The sequence below is a fragment of the Camellia sinensis genome, chromosome 9 (genome assembly GCF_055761805.1).
Source record: "Camellia sinensis isolate YWXY chromosome 9, ASM5576180v1, whole genome shotgun sequence".
Classification (NCBI taxonomy): domain Eukaryota; kingdom Viridiplantae; phylum Streptophyta; class Magnoliopsida; order Ericales; family Theaceae; genus Camellia; species Camellia sinensis.
The window spans coordinates 158,815,261-158,834,884 of NC_138969.1; the positions used below are offsets into that span (position 1 = coordinate 158,815,261).

Sequence of the window (19,624 nt, forward strand, 5' to 3'; positions counted from 1 at the left end):
TTAAAAAAAAATAAACACGACAAATATCATTATTAAATAAATATAATTTATTTTAAAGTTAATTACAATTTTTTTTTCAAAGTTTCACGCGTTTTTATTTTAAATCCTAGTGTTTTAATTTTGACAAATCAAATCCTAAAGTTACATCTGTATTTCAATTTGTCCCTTCCATCCATCTCCATGGGTGGATTAAAGTGAAAAATACTGGGATTTAAAATGAAAAATACGTGAAACCTTAAATTTTTTTTCATGTAATTAATCATTTTAAAAAAAATAAAATCACTAAAAATAAAAAATGGTTACCTTACTTAGACGTAGATGGACGAAAAAAGTAAATTAAAATACGGATATAACTTCATAATTTAATTTATCAAAACTAAAATATTGATATTTAAAATAAAAGACCTGTAAAATTTTGATTTTTTAAATTAACCTTTCTTTTTTATTAGGAATGATTTTTTTTTTTGTTTTTTTTTTGACGTAATAACAAAAATAAAAATGCTTGGTGGCTCAAAAAAGAGCGGCTCAAATGACCCGAATGGGTGTTGGCCGGACGTTCGCCCGGACGACAGGATGAAAGCTTGTCTACCTGCCACGACCCAAACCCGCTCTTAAGGGTTTAGCATCATAACCGGCTAGTAATCCGTGATTACCAAATACCTGCTTAACAGTAATAACAGTAATACAATATAAAGGGGGCTGGCGGAAGCCAATCAGTAACAAAAAGATATCCAATGAGCTGTGGAAACCTGAATGAAAAAAAAAAGACTTTTATGGGCAACTACCTTCAAAGCCATATACATATCAAAACACATATACAACGTAGCATATAGGTTAGGGACCTATTCCTCTTACCATAACTGTACAATCAAGTCTTAAACATTCATACATTAGTAGAGACAAAAAGGGTGAATCTGAAACACTCCAAAACAGCTTTGACTCGAGCAGACTCGGAGCCCCGAAGTGAGGCACAATGGTTGGCTTGACAAAACATGAGCTTAATTCGACGCTTCTAGCTTCGGTCCGGTGCCTGGCTACCTACATACATATATAAACTTTGAGCTAAAGCCCAGTGAATAACACATGTGTAAAGGGGTTTTAGAATGAATGTCCTTTCAGTATTTGAAACAGTCATTTACATCAGTAGATCAGTCATTTAATTGGTGCCACATATTTCATGTCATATCAGTCATTTATAAATCATAGCAGTTATACGTGGTACATCCAATAGTAAAACAGTACAGTAGGTCTGAATAAACCGAACAGTTAGTTGATGGCCATCGAAACAGTAAACAGTAGTAGTTCCAAACATTGGAACTAACAGAAATCTCTATAAAAGTAGAAGTAACGGTAACAGTAACAGTAACAGTACAGTAGCAGTAACAGTAACAGTAAGTTGCTATGGATGCCACGAGTACAGTTCATAAAATAGGACAAACATTCATTCAGTAAACAATGTCACTTCAGAAAGCAGTACAGTTCATAAAATAAGACAAACATTCATTCAATAAACAATGTCACTTCAGAAAGCAGTATAGTCAATCGTTCAGAAAACAATTATAATTGAACATATCTTTACAACATTGTTACTCACAGATTACTGGGCTATAAGCAGGCTAATCAGGGTCCTTGAGTGCCAGACCTACACAGTTGCAGAACGAACACACACTAAATTACACACTCGGGATTAATAACTTAGCCCCTAACTTGATTTGGTGTGGTTTTATAACATTATCCTCATTATGATGCCTTAAACATGGCGTAGGAATGCCTAGGATGGAATGAGGATGCAAAAATGTACTTAAAAACATTTTTCAAAACTTGTTGAAAACAGGGGTCTCGCTCGAGTGTAAACTTGTTCGCTCGAGCGAGCTTACTGAATGAGAGAGGTCGCTCGAGCGTAGACTCTCTCGCTTGAGCAATCTGCAAAAAAAGGTGAAAAGTACTGGTTGCTGAAATTCTCTGCTCGATGCTCGCTCGAGCGTGAGACACAGTTCCTCGCTGAAGCGTAGGTCTCGTCGCTCGAGTGTGTGTCTGCACACGCAAAAACCTGAGAGCGTGCAATTTACGCTCAAGCCAGCATTCCGTTGCTCGAGCGAAAGTCTGAAAACAAAGGTAGTCGCTCGAGCGAGGAAGCCAAATTCTGGATTTTCCAGATTTGCTCCCATGCTTCAAACCATGAACCAAACATTCCAAAACACATCCTCTTGAGCCAAATTTTATGGAAAACACATAAAAACTCATAATACAACATGTTTGAAAGATCATTTCATAAAATCAAAGCCCAAAAGTATGCCAATTGTACCAATTCCCAACTCAAAATCCAAGAACATGGTTTAATTATGCCATGCATGCACTCATTCGAATTCAAAGCTCCCAACACATGATCACAAGAGGAATCTTACTCTAAAACTTGATGAATTCCTAGATTACAGCCATAACGTGGACATGTATGAGGAAATTTCATGAAAACAAACCTCAACTTCAATGATATGAGCATGCATGCATGAATTAATACCTCTTAAGCTAAACTCCCTTAATTCATAGGTCAATCCACTAAAATTCAAAATGATTTAACTTAAATTCAAGATTAGGGACTTGACTCCTTACCTTAGATGTTCAATTGGGCTTAAGACACTATAAATCTTGAGCTAGATGAACTAGTCTCCAAAGATTCCCTCAACTCCTCTCAATTCCAAGCAATTACCTAGTTGAATCCAATTCCTTCCTATTCTCCCTCTCGCTCACGGTTTAGCACAAGGAGGTGGAAGATAGATGATGTGTCAAACATACATGAATTAAGACTAAAACAATGGTCATGAAGGTAGCCCACCCAATGGCAAATGTGTAAATAACTCTAGCTAAAGTAATTTAGCATTATTTGCTCTAATTTAATCATTCCCAATTGAATTTCAATTAAACTTACCATAAAATTCTATAATTCTTAATTAGCATATAAATCCAGTCAATTTCTGAATCGGTTGCCGATAAGGCTGTCAATTCGCAAATTGAAATCAAAACATGAACAGGTCTTTCTCTACATCAAACAGATAAGGATGCAATTAAAACAATACACTCACGTAATCAATTTGGGATTTCATTGTAATCATTTACTTGTTGTGCTAAATTACGAATTAACGCTAATCAGAGGTGAGGGTTGTCACACTACCGCGGTTGTCACTATTATCGACCGCGGCTGTCAGCCTCCTCGCTGGACGATGGGTCAAATGTCCGGCTGGACGACCAACAAGGTAAAATTCGGAACATTTGAGCCAACTTCCTTTTGGGGACACCCAGCATTGCTCTAACAAAAAATATTCTAAACACTGTAGCCATGGTCCGAGGCTCGGAGCAACCGGTAACCGGTAACTGGGAGTGACTTAGGAATGATGAGTCACACAAATGCTTGTTTTGGAAAGATGCTTAAAAGTGACTTTTTGGCTTTTAACTAATAGCTTTTGGTTTTTTTAGACAAATAATTTAGAAAGTTGGTAAATAGTTATTTTTGATTTTTTTTATTAATATTTATTTATGATGTCATATCACAATAAAATGACCAAACTATTTTTATTTATTTAAAATATTTACTTTATCCATATAACACATTTTAATCTATGGGAGATAGAATTATAATTTCATCATTGACTAAAAACTAACTTTTCAAATGAAAAAAACGACAAAAAAAAATGAACTTTTAGGTGCCGTTTGGTAACACTTACGTTTTCAGTTTTCTGTTTATATTTACAAATATTTAAAAAACTCAAATAAAAACTTGTTTGGTAAAATTTTTGATTTATAAATCAGTGGTCTCAGTTTATAAATTTGGCCAAAAAATGAAAACACAAAAAATATGTTTTTGTTTTGAGTTTTGAGTTTTTTTTTTTTTTTTTGGGCAAATTACATATACACCCCTCCAGGTTTGACAAAATTACAGATACCCCCCTGAGGTTTCGGAAATTACATCCCGCCCCCTGAGGTTTGTATTTTCATAACAATTTACCCCCTGAGGTTTATATTTTATAACAAATTACCCCCTAATTTCTTATGCAAATATAGCATTCAGGGGGGAATTCGTAATTTCTCAAACCTCAGGGGGGTATCTGTAATTTTGTCAAACCTGGAGGGGTGTATATGTAATTTGCCCTTTTTTTTTCTACCATCCAACACTAGCTACCACCCGCTACCATTTTCCACCACCGTCTTTCGCCACCACCACCCATCCCCCACCACCACCTGCCACCACCACCCACCCCCCACCACCACCTACCACCACCACTCACCACCCATCTGCCACCACCACCCGCCACCACCCACCACCCACCCACCACCTACCTGCCACCCACTCGCTACCACCATCCACCCCTCGCAACCACCACCACCACCACCACCACTACCACCACCCACCTGCCATCCACCCACCACCTGCCACCTACTTGCCACCACTACTCACCACCCACCTGCCACCACCATCCACCCATCACCATCACCCACCCGCCACCACCACCCACCACCACCACTACCATCACCCACCACCCACCGTCACCCACCTGCCACCACCACCCACTCGCTACCACCCACCACCGTCACCCACTCACCCACCACCACCCGCCATCCGCCACCCACCTGCCACCGTCACCCACCCACTCGCCACCCACCCGCCACCACCTACCACCACCACCCCCATCCGCTACCCACCTGCCACCACCACCCGCCACCACTACCACCACCACCACCACCCACTCGCTACCACCCACCACTCGCCACCGTCACCCACCCACTACCCACCACCACCCGCTATCCGCCACCCACCTGCCACCACTACCCACTATCTGCCACCACCACCACCACCACCACCACCACCACCTCCTCCTGCCACCCGCCACCGTCACCCACCCCCCACCACCACTACCCACCCGCTACCCACTACCCACCGTCACCACTTTCTACCACCGTCTTCCGCCACCACTTGCCACCACTTGCTATTTCTCACTATTTTTTATATTTTTAAATTTTTTTAAACATTTTGTCAATTACCAAACGCGTTTGTAGTTTATGTTTTTCTAAAAATAAACAAAAACCAATTTATAAAATTTTTGTTAATATAAACTGAAAACGTAAACGTTACCAAACAGACCCTAACTTTTGTCACCGACCTAAAAAAGTGACTTAAAAACCATGCCAAAACACCCAAATTTAAACATCGCCGTGAAATTCAAATTTAAAATAGAATAGCCCAAGCCATTGTAGTAGAACAACGTAAACCTCAAACCCTCTTTCTCACCGTACTTTGGAGAGCTTCACAGACTCACACATCTCAAGATCTTCATTCAAATCTTCAAATCAGAGCTATCAAGTTCATCAACAACCTTCACATTTCAAAATTACTCTCAGTTCTCCAATTTATTCTTCTAAAATCCCCATCCCTCTCTCTCTCTCTCTCTATATATATATATATCGGCATATGAGAGAGATTTGAATATCACAACATGATCGTTAGAACGTACGGTCGTCGGAATCGGAGCTTCACGAGACCCCACTCTGCCTCACCTTTCGACGATCCAGATTCTTCGTTTTACCAAGAAAACCCTCAAGGCAATGACATTTACAGTTTTGCCTTCTCTTCCCAAGATTCCTCTCACTGGTCCTTCGATTCCGAACCCTACTTCTCCAATTCGTCTCAAGAACCTCCTCAATTGGCAATTGTAGTCGGTGATTCGGAGCACAGAGATGGGGATTTTCGAAAATTGAAGAAGGCGAGGAGGAATGGGAAGAAAGAGAAAATGGGGAAATGGGTTTCGGCGGCGACATTGATGGAGACTCAGGAGTGTGGGGAGATGATGGAGCATGTGGACGAGGTCAATTTTGCTTTGGATGGGTTGAGGAAGGCTCAACCGGCTCGGATTCGAAGGGCGTGTTTGTTGTCTCTGTTGTCGATTTGCTGTACAGCGCAGCGGCGGCGGCTTCTGAGAACACATGGGTATACGAAATTCATTTTAAAATTGAAAAAACAAAGTATTGTGTTTGTATTAGAATGTTATAATTTGCAATTCACTGAAAACCCATCTATGTTTTATGTACACATTTACTATCCACCTTCAGTACTTAATTTTGTCAATTACACTAAGTAGTAATTATTCGGATATGGATGGTACTACTGCTCTTATTTCAAGTTGAGATTTGAGATATTTTTGTTTTTTGAATGCAATCAAGCAAGTGATTCCATTGTCTTGAACAGTGGCATGAGAGAGAGAGAGAGTGCTGTTTGTGTGAAATTGTATAAAGGAAATTGGTCAATGTACATATCATTTTCTTCTCTGCTTGGTTGTGCGCCAGAGTTTTGGTATGTTGGAAATTGCATGTGTTGGCAAGAAAATTTCATTTTCCACATCTTTTACCCATTGACACACCCGGTTGCAAGTCTTGGCTAGTTACCGAAGGATATGGATAGTACTATTGCTCTTATTTCAAGTTGAGAGTTGAGAATCTTTTTTTTTTTTTTGAATGCAATTAATTAAGCAAGTGATTTTAATGTCTTGAACAGTGGCATGCATAAATCATTTCATGATTGTACTATTGACTATTATAATCAAGCTTCTTATGTCATAATAGCATATGAAGGTGCAGAGAATCTCAGATTATGTAGCTTTTATCACTCTCTTCTATCACTCTCTTCCATTTTCTCAGCCGTGTTATGATGTTAGTACTTTATGGTACCATTCGGTTAATGGGTAGATGGTGCAAAAACATATCCTACCCTAGAGAAATTTCCATTAGAATTTGATGTAGTCCACAAAAATGATTTGGTTATCTGATTTTAAACATTCTTGCCTCTTGATCTGTCAAGACAATGAGATTGTGCTCTTTGGAACAATGCACTAGACAAGAGGTTAAGGTGGGGGATTGTTATCATGGTAGTATACAACTGGATTTAGTTTCTTCATAGACCATATATTTGTATGTGTAGATATGAAATCAGTATGTATTCTATATTGTTCTACCTGAAGAATGGCACTCACATCAGTGTACACATGTATGAGAAAAGGTAAGAAAGTGTGCGAGAAAAAATAAGAAAAAACTGTGAAGTGTTTCTTGATTGGTATAGGAAATAAAAACTATAAGGTAGGGTTGGGCACCGGCCCAGTAACTCACCCAACCCATCCAATCCAATTGCTTTTTTAAGGGTGTGGGAATGATATTTAAGTGTGTAAGCTCGGGCTAGGCTGAAATTTTAGGTCACTTTTTATTAGGTCGGTCTTGGAAATAGTATTTGAGGCTTGGCCAGGTTTGAACCTAAGATGTAATAGATAAACATTGTGTTTGTACCAACTCAACTACAAGCTATTGATGGTTAGTTTTGTAACATTATAGTTATTTTTATCTAAGGATAACTGTCAAGAATATTTGAAATCCAGAGATGTGTTGTGAGTAAAGGAAAATAAACTGTTGTTCTAAACATTGAGGTGATTCATGCACTTCGGATTGACATAGTTACCTATAATTGCTTGAACGTATAGTGATGTGTAGTTGTCGCATATTTTGGGTGTATTTTTGACATAAAATTTTGTGAGACAACTTCGAATTTGAATTTCACCAAAATACGGTGTTGCCTTATTATAGTAGTTTAGGAAGCATAGATACGGATACGAGATACGGATACGACACGATACGGATACGGCGATACGACAAAACCTAAAAAAATAGGATACCAGTACCGTTAGGATACGTTTGTGAAAAATATATTTTTTAAAATTATTAATAGTGAGTTATACATAAGCTAAAGAACATTGAGAAACCACAATATAATTTTATAATGCAAAATACTAACCTTTAAGAATTTTGTATTAATTTAAGCTAGTAGCTTGTTTACTTTTTAAATTTTTAATAGGTCTTGCAAATATTTCATTTCAATATCAAGTTTAATATATTTATATTACAATAATAGAACAATTCACTACTTGTGCCTATGCTTTTTCCTTTGACACTAGTGAAAAATATTGTATTCAAGTTTATTTGTTTATTTATTTATTGATATTTAATTTTACCATTGTTATATTCTCTTGTTAATTTTTACTTTCTATATAGTTATAGGGGACATGCATGAAATAATTAGGATACATCAATTTGATAAATTCTATTATTTAACTCACTATGCTCTTCTTATTGAAGAACTTAACAAAGTATTAGAAAAATATTCTTATATTTATACTTGCAATTATATTATATTATATTACTATATGTAAGAAATGTTACAATTCTAATTTCATAAAACAAGTAAACATGACTTGGAGTATTCGATACTTCAAAATTAAGTATCCGATACTCCAAAATTAATGAAAAAATAATTAAGAAGTATCCGATACTTTTAATAAGTATCCGATACGTATCCAAGGAGTATTGGTATCCGATACGGATACGTCACCCTATTTGAAGTATCCGTGCTTCATAGATAGTAGTAAAGATAGAACTATTTTGCTTTGTTTGCTGCTATGTGCCTTAGCTTCACATCTTCTTTCAGGATGGCAAAAACAGTAATTGATGCTGTTTTGGGACTCAGCTTTGATGACTCGCCTAGCAATTTGGCTGCTGCTGCTCTCTTCTACATTTTGACTAGCGATGTAAGCTATTGACAATCTGCTCTTGAATTGCTATACTTTTAGAATGGAGAGCAATGTCAGCGTTTGCCCTTAGTTTTTGATGTGAAGAAGTTAACCTGTTAATAAAGAGTGCTTTATGCATAAGCATAATTAAAGGCCTTCCATTCTTTTGAAACTGTGTACTTAGGCTGTGGACAAGAAGCTTTAGGGTGTTTTGATGCTGTCAAAGACTCAGAACTACTCAAAACTATTTATAATGTGTGATATCCATGATAGTGCATTTTAGTGATTTTTCTTTGAACTGACAGTGCTCGGGATAGGTTTCACATTTTCCAGAGACTATATAGTTAGACAAGTTGATGATATTATGCATCAAATGTGCTTGCCTACCTCTCTGTTTCACTTGTTCACACTTTTAAGAGACTATATAGTTAGACAACTTGATGATATTATGGAGTGTTGAAGCCACAATCTTTTCTCTTTCTTCAAGTTACATAATTGTCTTAAAAAATTTCAAGTAGTTGCCAACTTGCCAAGTACACATTTGCATGGAATCAATCTATTTTCAAGCAATATGCGTGCATGATTGCATATGTATTTAATTCAATTTCTTTTTCTACTTCTAAAAAAATCTTAATTTGAGTCCACTTTCATGTATTTTTGTTTATCTGTTTGCTTGGATTTATCTGCATGTTTTGTTATCACCGTAAGAGCCTTGAGCTTTTCAAATTTCACTAATACAGGGTCAAGATGATCACCTTTTGGATTCTCCAAGTTGCATCCGTTTTCTGATAAAATTGTTGAAGCCACTCACCTCTGGTGTTCAACAATTTTGTTTATCTGTTTGCTTGGATTGATCTGCACGTTTTGTTGTCACCGTAAGAGCCTTGAGCTTTTCAAATTTCACTATTACAGGGTCAAGATGATCACCTTTTGGATTCTCCAAGTTGCATCCGTTTTATGATAAAATTGTTGAAGCCACTCACCTCTGGTGTTACTAAAGACGAGACATCAACTATTGGCTGTAAGCTTCTGGCATTACGTAAGGATGTTAATATTGTACAAGACACCAATAAGGAAATAGATTTGACCTCCTCTGCAATTATGGTTAAAGTTCAGGAAATTCTTGTAAGTTGTAAGGAAATGAAGTCAAGTAAGGGAAATGATAATGCAGTGAGGAAGCCAGAGTTAAGCCCAAAGTGGATAGCTTTGTTGGCAATGGAGAAAGCTTGCTTATCTACCATTTCTCTTGAAGGTAGTCCTGTACATCAAGTGAATCCTCTATGGATTTGGTTGTTCTTTGTCATTTTTTTTATGATGGGATTGATTGATCAAATTGTGTGAAGATAAGTATTTTGGCCATGAATTCATATTCACCATCTAATGGTGTAAAGTTGTGGGATTGTTTTGACTACCCAGCAAGACCACCCACGGTTTTCCTATAAATTCCATATGTTGAGATAGCATTTCCTTTATGCTTTATGTTGTTTGCTCGTCCCTGGTTCTGCTATATATATATATTACTTTTTTCATTCTAATTGGAGATCTTAAGCAATCTTCTTATATTCCATTTGTCTCTCTCCCTTCCTATGTCGGCATTTTGTAGTATCCCTAGGATACTCCTAAATTGAATGCTTTCAGCAGGCATAAGTGCTTGTGCATTGCAAATTATTGTTAGTTTTGCTGGAACTTGTTTAAACTCCCTCCCTCCCTTAATGATCCAATTAAAACATTCATTTTAAATGAGAACGGTTAATTTCTACCCTTGAGTATGTTTGATCACAAATTCAGAATTGCTTGAGTTGTTGCCTAATTGATGTGTTCTTATGGTTTTCTTGTTGACTTGACTTTTTAATTTTGTTTTATGTGTTACATAATTGTTTGAATGTAGCAGATGGTTAGATTATGCATATAAAATTGGCTGTGATCTTCTAGATTAAAACCCAACTTATTTGACTGAAAATTTAAAGAACTTTATACTTTTGAAACTGGAATATCCAGTGTTTTGGCTAAATTAACATAGCTTTTATTTCCGTGATATTCTTGATTTGCCATTCCTTGTCGTTGTCTGATTGTCTTTTGCTGTGATTTTTCTTTTTGGTTTGTATTTATTCAGATGCCTCTGGTACTGTAAGGAAGACTGGAGGCAACTTCAAGGAAAAGTTACGAGAGTTTGGAGGACTTGATGTGGTCTTTGAGGTTGCCCGAAATTGTCATTCCATTATGGAGGTGGTAGCCTGTATTGCTGTTGGACCTTGTTTTCTATGTTATAGTATTAGAATTTAGAACTGAAACAGCTTAAATGAATGATTAAAACTGAGAGATGATGAAACATTAACTCAGTGGAAAAATTTATAGGATTTTCAACTTCTTTCTCTTGCTAATATATGTTGAGAATTATGTTTCTGTATTTAACCTGGGAGGTCATAAAGCAGTTACCCTTAATGATAAATCTTCCTCTAGTTAATATAGGTCGAGAATGGTGATTCAGTATTCGAATGTGCATGTCTTAGAGCGGTAGAAACATAATAATGATAATTTGCTTTTACTGTGATGAGATTGCTTTACCAAAATGTTTGTTCTGATAGTTATAATTTATAAATTCTTAGTTTGACCGAGGTGGTGCTAATGTCGCCGTGTAACTGTGTGCAACCCTGCTCCTGTGCTTAACTTCATATGATTGCTAAATTTTGTTATTTTTTCCTTGACAGATATTTGTTGTTTTGGTATCCAAAAGTTCATTCTTCAATAACTGAAAGAAAAAGTTAACTATGAGGTCCTGATGATCTATTTTCTGTAGTTTTTGTTTTCCATGATTCTGCGCGCATCGCGACAAGCATGTGTACCATGATCCCATTGTTTGCCTTTACCAGATTGAAATCAGTATTTCTTGGGCAAGATGAAAAAGTTGTTTTTTTTGGGGGCCATGCTTGGAAATCCTATAAAATCTCTTTTAGTGTTTTTTGTGGATTTTGTGACGGTTGATGGATCTTGCAGAGGTGGTTAGATCAAAGTTCCTTCTCATATAAGAAGTTAAAAGACAATGTAGATCTAGAAAGTCTGGTGCTGCTTTTAAAATGTTTGAAGATCATGGAGAATGCAACATTCCTTAGTCAGGACAATCAGGTAAACTGAACATAAGGGGAAAAAAAAAAAGAAAAAAAAAAGAAGAGGCACACATAAAGACTAAGTTGTGATTAAGTTAACTGGCTGTTGATGATTGAATTATCAGTTGTTTTACTTTTGGTTTTATTTTTGTGGTAGAGGCATTTGCTTGAAATGAAAGGGAGCTTCGACCATCAGGGCTCTCCTCGATCTTTCACAAAACTCATTATTAGTGTCATAAAGATTCTCTCAGGTATATAATGGTGCTAGATGTTATTTTTGTCCCTTATGTATGACAATAATGTTGCATGCATTAATTCATATCTTGTTTAATTTATTTTATCTTGTATTTTAATGATTTGTGGCATTAATGTCCAGGTCTTTCTTTATCCAAAAGCTCTTTGGGCAATTCAGATGATGAAGAGTTCTGTAATATTTCTAATGGGGCTGATCATGCTTCTGAAATGCCTTTATTGGCAGGCCATAAAGGTATGCTACGACATCGCAATGTACTTTCTGCTTTTCTTTTCCCCTAAAGAAGATTTATTACAAACTACTCTGCAAAAGCAAGTATATAGAATTGCAAAGAGATATGTGACAGCAACATGAGTACTTCAGAATGTGATCATGATCTCTGGATTGGACTAGAAAGTCTGATGTAACTTGAAGGTTACAGCACCCTGTTGTCCTATTATTGTATCTGTATTGGGTCAAGATAAAGTTCAAAGGAATAAAATGGCCATTACCAAACCACAGAGAGAGAGAGAGGGGATGCCTGTGTTAAGTACCGCGTATGGAAACATAGCTTTTTGGTTTTTTTTCACTAAAAGGCAAATTGGTTGAAAAATAAAAAAAAACAAATCCAAACAAAATATCACATCAAACCCCATAATCATTTCACTTTCTCTCACAAACATCACATCCAACCACAAAAAAACCCAACTATCTTCCCAAACACAATTTTTTTTTTCTCCAATAATATCCTACAACTAAAAAAACCTACAAAAAAAAACCACTTCCCAACACCCACTATGTAGCTCATTCTTGTAATTGTGGAAAGTCTTTGTATATGGTGCAAACCATCTGTTAAAATTGAACTTCTGATTTGAAGTAGTTTATGTTTATTCGAATGCAATTCTGGCTAGCAACAGCATAAAATGTTGTGACTTGCTAATTTTTCTTGAATACTATGTTACCGAGTTAGTTTTATGATTTTCTTTTTAAATCGGCAGTTGACAGTGATGAGATTATATCCATCAGTTCTTCTAGCACAGAGTGGACGTCTTCTCAGAAGAGCTTCATTATATCTCAGAACAGTCGATGGTTGTCTGCTGCCCACTCAGGAATTTCTAGATCAACTTCTGAAACAACCTCTACATCTTCAGCTGATACTTGCTTGTTGAAGATTAGAGTCAATTCTTCCACTTCCGGCTCATGCAGTGGAACATCAAGGAGTTCATGTAGTGGAATGCCTGTTAACGTTTATGGTTCAAGAATGAACTTCGGTCTTGGAAAGAGATGCAAGGTTGCTGAAGACACCAAGTTTGAACTTCTAGAAGACAATCAGGATCTTTTTGCTTTTCATGAAGATGAATTTGAGCCCTGTAAGTGGGAATTACTATCTGGGAGACCGGGAGTTACTGAAACTGGAAACAGCAGAGCAACATATAGAGAAAATGAAGAGGGGTGTCAATCTCAACCGATGTTAAGCCAGCAAGAGTCAAGTAACCAGGCAAATCATCGTTCGGATGTCTCTTGTTCATCCGCTATTGATGAAGAAAAATTCAACCTTCTTGCAGACTGCCTGCTTACAGCTGTGAAGGTACTTCACATAATCTTCTAGAATTTGTCTACTGTTACTTGTTAACAATCTTCCTTTTTCTTCTTAACTTTGTGTGCAATGGAGTGAAGATGGGGTTTGTCTAATCTCACATCTTGGTGATCCTAGTTTTTACTCTTCATTAATGTTTACATGCTACCTATCAAGTGGTGGACAAGGGTTCCATCTTCTTGCATTATAAGATAAGGGTCTTGTAGACAAGTGCCTCCTGTGATTTCCTCTGCAATATGATTGTTGGGTTCACTAATGCCCATAGTTGATTTGTTGGCTTGTATAATGGAAATATGACATTACACAACCCATTAGAAAGTTATTTAATATGTTGTCTGGCTTTCTTTGTTGGAGGGTTCATGTATTTTTTGAAGAAGTTTGGTTCTGATTCACGTGATGCATGTGCAAACACTTGATGAAGTCTTCAGAGTTTTCGAAATTTATATTATCCTCTTTATGGCAGGTCCTAATGAACTTAACGAATGACAACCCTGTGGGTTGTCAGCAAATTGCTGCCTGTGGAGGACTGGAAACTTTGTCTTCATTAATTGCTGGCCACTTTCCATCATTCAGTTTATCTTTGCCTCCCTTCAGTGAGATAAGAGAGAATTCCTTGTCCATGTCAAGTCTCGAGGTTGACCATCAGATTAAGAGTTACCTCTCTGATCAAGAATTAGATTTTCTTGTTGCCATTTTGGGCTTGCTTGTCAACCTGGTAGAGAAAGATGGTTACAACAGGTAAATTGTTTTTTGTAGTATATTTTCTAGCCTACATTTTGTTGCATGAAATTGCGGATTTTGAGGATATATATATAAATAAAAATAAAAATTGACTTTTGGTACATATAAAGTTAATTTCATGTTTTCAACTCATTAAATCATCTTGTATGGTTTGCTGTAGATCTCTGCTTGCAGCAGTGAGTGTTTCATTGCCAAGTGTGGAAGGGCTAGAAGAAGAAAAGCATCGAGATGTGATTCCATTACTATGTTCCATCTTTTTGGCCAACCAAGGGGCAGGTGAGGCAATTGGGGAAGGAAAGGTCCTGTCCTGGGTAAGTAAACTATTCTTGTTATGCAATTTCTGTGTTATTTTACTTCACCTTTTTTGTTTCTTTTATTTGTTTAGGTTGGTTAAAAATTAAAGGAAATGAAAATGACATTAAAGTCTGAACCTCGTATTTTGGTCCCCAAGAAAGTGAAATAATCAACTTTCATTAACTGAGCTAAATTGATTTTTCTTTTTCTAAGCATTGTTGTTAAATCACATCTCAAATAGTGAATCATGAATAGTATCTAGTTGTGAATTGTAAGATTCATATTTAGTATAATATATAATTGTATATATACATATAAAAATACACAAATTGTGTTTGAGATGAAATATATCAATATTATTTATGTTGCATATATGTATATACATATAAAAGCATGTATATCAATATGATTAATTGATCTTTAATTTGCGAAAAAGACATCGTTTCATGCATTATCCAAACAAAATAGAAGTGCAATAAATCGCAGTTGAATCGTACGATTCACTCAATTTAAGATTTAACAGCACGAGTCAAATCATTTTGGTTAAAACATGTATCGTATGAATCGAATCGTTAATCATAAGATAAAACAACCATGGTTCTAAGGACCTATGCTGCAGTATGTAGACTCTGAACAGCCAAATGAATTTTTTGTAGGTTCTGTTGTTAAAGATGTGGTTCAGGCTCTGAGAGGTCAATAAGTTTATATTAATGGCTGTGGTGTCTTCACCTTGCAATATATGAAAAAAGGTCAATAAATTTTAAGTTTAGAAGAGAAATGAAGAGATGATAATCCACATCCTACTTCTCATTTTATATCTTTGAGTTGCCACATATCTTTGATCAACATTGTACTTGGCTGAGGCAACAAATGTAAATAACTTCTAAAGAATTCTTAGTTTTTCAGCTCACAATACCTGATCTCCTAAGTTTCTGCTTTAAAATGAAGCCTTCATCATAAATACTTATTGGTGAATGATCTTTGCCTATACAATTATTTTTCAGGGTAAGAAATTCCATTGTTGGATGTGTGCATTCTCTATTGGGTTGGTTTTCACCATGGAAAATCTGTAAAATTTGGTTATACAAGATGTTTTGAATCCAAATTATCTCGCATTGTGCAGGATGATGAGGCAGTTGTGCTGCAGGGAGAGAAAGAAGCCGAGAAAATGATTGTAGAAGCTTATGCAGCCCTTCTTCTTGCATTCCTTTCAACTGAGAGGTTTGTGCACTTACTTAAGTATTTTTACTATCAGAGACAATAAGTTTCTCTGTGTATTTTTTTAATAAAATTTCTCTTGTTTTGCCTCTAGCAGCAAGAGCATACGTAATGCTATTGCCGACTGCCTCCCAGATCACAAACTGACAATTCTTGTACCTGTGTTGGAGAGATTTGTGGTATGTATCTGATAATCTAGATTTATGAAAAAATATTGGGAAAATCTCAAATCAGTGGCACAGTGTCGAGGGTTAGAAATTAAGGTCAAAATTAAGTATAGACCTAAGTATGGAGTCCGCCCTTATTAGGCAATTGGGAATGATTAAAGGAGTCTGGGCTAAAGCCTAAGGGAATTGGGCCAATAGTAGGTCGGAACACGTCTGACCCGCCAAAGGGTCGAACAAGCTCCATGAAGAAAAATGTCTAAGTCAAGTTACGGAGGTACTTTGTCGGCGTTGCCATCTCAGCAACTACAACCGTCGTAACTAACTTGCAGAAGGAACACTCCGCCAAGGTGATAGTAGCTTTTGAGAGAAGTTTCCTCTCCACAAGTAAGAGGCTAATGCTTGGCGCTGATAGCAGGCCCGCTAGTGTTTTTTTAAGGCGAAAAGCGAACCGATGCGACAAGGTCTCCTAATGCCTAAGCGCGAGGCGATAAGGCGAGGCAAGGGCTTCATCGATTTGAGACGACCAGAAAGGATATTTTTTAAAAATAAATGATATAGACAAAAATATAAATATTTTCAAGAACCAGGAAATTAAAATAACCAGGAACATTAATTGAAATTTTTTTAGCAACATAATTAAAAATTTTCAGCAAAATTAATTGAAATTTTTTTAGCAAAATAATTGAAATTAAACAAATTAATTGAATTAAAATAACTAGAAAATTAATTGAAATTTTAACACAGAAAAAAAAATTGAATTAATTGAAAAAAAATTAATTTTAAAATAATTGAATTAATTTTAAAAATTAATTTTTGAGAATTAAAAAATAATTTTTAAAAATAATTGAATTAATTTTAACACAGGAAATTAATTGAATTAATTGAAAAAAAATTCTAATGGAAAAAAATAACACAGAAAAATAATTAATTGAATTAAAATAACTAGGAAAAAATTGGGGGGGGGGTTCGACAGTGTTCTTCAAATGGAAGGACAAAATGAACAAAGGAAGAACAGAGGGGAAGAAAGAGGGGGGGGGGTCGACAGTGTTCTTCAAGTCGAAGAAAAGAAGACCCAGGTGAAGTCGAAGGGAAGAAAGGAAGAAGAAGGAACTCACCAGGTGAAGTCGACTGGAACGACGTCCGAAGAAAGAAGAAGAAGACCCAGGTGAAGTCGACTTTGGGTATGCCCTTCAATGTCAACGAACAAAGTCGACTTAGGGTTTCGATTTCTTATTTAGTAGAAAGCAATTATAAAGTGCAACGCATGCCCGTAAGTTGCACAAAAGTCATCCAAATTAAGGGCCCAGATGATTCGAACTGAAATCAGGCAAAAATCTGGTGAAGCGTCGCTTCATTTCACCTCTCGCTTCATGCGCTTCTTCATCGCCTCACCATTTCGCCTCGCCTCGCCTCAGTGTGCTTGAAGCGCTACAGCCTCGCCTCGCCTCGCCTCGCTTAGCGCTTAGCCGAGCGCTTAGGCTCACCTCTGATAACACTGAGGCCCGCAAAGTCATCATTAGGTCGGCGTTGATAGCAGGCCCCGAAGCTCACTAGATTGGTATTGATAGCATGCCCAAAGCTTATTGGTTGGAATTGATAGCAGGCCCAGAGATACCAGTATACCCCAGCGACCCCGCGAAGATGGGAGCAGGGTAGCCTGAGAGCAAGAGACTCCCTTCCTATTTACCTAGGTCATGGACCTGCCTTGGTTGCACATGGAGGACCAAGAAAGCTCCCTTGGGCTTGGTATTAAGGCACAACATGATTGATAGTAGGCTTAGCTGTGGCCTTCGCCCCGAGAAGTTAGGGAGTTTGTGGTTAGGTAGCTAAGGGTGGAGGTGTCACTGAGGTGAACATGAATATAGCTAATAGCAGTCTATGAAATCCTGAGAATGCATGTCTTGGCTAAGCTGAATTGAGAAGGCAAGTGCAACGGCAAATACTACTGCCACAAGTGCACTTGTTGAGGTTCAAGCTGAGGAGGCAAGTTGCAGCGGCAAATACTACTGCTGCAAGTGCACTTGCTGAGGCATCTGTGCCAAACAGATAGTACATAGCACATGCAGAGGGACACGTGGCATTTTTAGCCTGGTGGTCTAAGGCAGAATATTCCATGTGATTCTCAGGGACACATATTCTCACTTTATTTGGCCACTTGGTATCCTTTGGTGCCAAGGAAAAACCTATAAATAGGATTCATTTCCCAAAGTCCAAGAAGATGATTTTTGGAAACCTGGGGAGATGCTACCCATTTGTGCCCTGTCATTCTTTTCTTCTTCAACCACTTGCTCCACCCTCACCCAACTACTCATTCTATAACTTTCTTAGATTTTTATTGACTCATTCTCTAGCCAATTTAGATCCTTTGGACCATTAACATAGTTTTGCATCTCTAATCACTCTCTTAATCACTGTTCACCTTGAACACACAGTAACCCCCCCAAAAAAATAAATAAATAAAATTTGATGAGACACAAGTCTGTTTTGTGTTTGGTGCAAGTTCTTTTAAAAAATCAATGATCACATTATATTGCACTCGTAACCATTATGTTTTAACCAACTAGATGAATCTTGGCAAAAATGTATGTCATAATTAATCATCAGTCTGGGAGTTCTTGGAGAGGTGTTGAGCTTTTTAATTGCCGATTATTTAATTGCTGAAGCTATATGTATATATATATCCATATTGATGCTTTTGAGTTGTGATGTGATGATTTTCCTGTCAGGAATTTCATTTGGCACTAAACATGATCCAACCGGAGACTCACACAACGGTGCTTGAAGTAATCGAATCATGCAGGATGGCATGAGATGAGAGCACAAGAACAAGGAGAATTGGTATAGCCTCAAAATTCCCACGGATTGACTATGTGTTGTTACACTATACCTAATGGAGAGATGGATTTCTTGCTGGTGATACTGTCAAAACTAACCCTAGGCCTGTTTTTAGTCTGATTGACGTTTTTTGATTATATATTTTAGCTATTTACATTATCTTTCGAGCCTTTTTTCCCCAACCATATTTGGTGTCAGCTGCGATGCTTGTATACAGAAAGTCCTACCAAAATCTAATTCTCTTTGTGAGTTGTCAATATAAGTTGTAATTGTTTTATGATAGCTCTCCACTATTAACCTGTCTCTGGCTTTTTTTGTTTTTGCTTTTGCTTTTGTTTTTGAGAACAACCCTACAAGGGTGTTTGGCTGAGGAGAAAATGCATGTTACGCAAGGACAATGTCTACGATTGTTGAGAACCATATTCTTTGGGGTGTGCTGTGGGGGCCATATTGTGCTTTGGGTTATTCATATTGGTTTTCTTAGCTTTAGGCCTAGCCCTTCATTACTGTCCTGCGTCAAACTCGTTGTCTTAAGATACTGATTAACAGTTTACAGAAATTTAACCACTGAGACCCTAGTTTTGAGTTCAATTCTCCTCAAAGTCAGCTATTTGGACACGAGATTGGTAGGACAAACTTTACATGCCTCGGAAAATTGTACTAAGTGTGTAGATTGTGGGTTCGAATCTCTGTTTATGTGCCAATTTATGACTTACTGCCAGATGGTTTGAATGGCCATGCTATGTATTACTACCTAAGGGTGATTCTTGAGGTTTCAGCTCTTCTAGAGCCCGAACGACCTAAGATCATCTCTTATGGTTAGGCTTTTAAAATATATT

General features: G+C 37.1%; 1 protein-coding gene across 3 annotated transcripts; it reads left to right on the forward strand.

Moving 5' to 3' along the window:
- Positions 1–5,194: 5,194 nt before the first annotated feature.
- On the forward strand, positions 5,195–19,062 carry LOC114274474 (wings apart-like protein 2). 3 transcript variants are annotated; one of them, XM_028216396.2, is made up of 13 exons: positions 5,195–5,977; positions 8,516–8,615; positions 9,510–9,849; positions 10,711–10,823; positions 11,592–11,720; positions 11,859–11,952; positions 12,078–12,188; positions 12,932–13,521; positions 13,994–14,268; positions 14,432–14,582; positions 15,689–15,786; positions 15,881–15,962; positions 18,677–19,062. In XM_028216396.2, the coding sequence occupies exons 1-13, from the start codon at positions 5,487–5,489 to the stop codon at positions 18,758–18,760; spliced, it is 2,658 nt and encodes an 885-aa protein (XP_028072197.2). In that variant the 5' UTR covers positions 5,195–5,486; the 3' UTR covers positions 18,761–19,062. The 3 variants fall into 3 exon arrangements, with proteins under 3 accessions (XP_028072197.2, XP_028072196.2, XP_028072198.2); XM_028216395.2 differs by having other exon boundaries at positions 5,196–5,977; positions 15,878–15,962; XM_028216397.2 differs by lacking the exon at positions 15,881–15,962 and having other exon boundaries at positions 5,196–5,977.
- Positions 19,063–19,624: the final 562 nt, after the last annotated feature.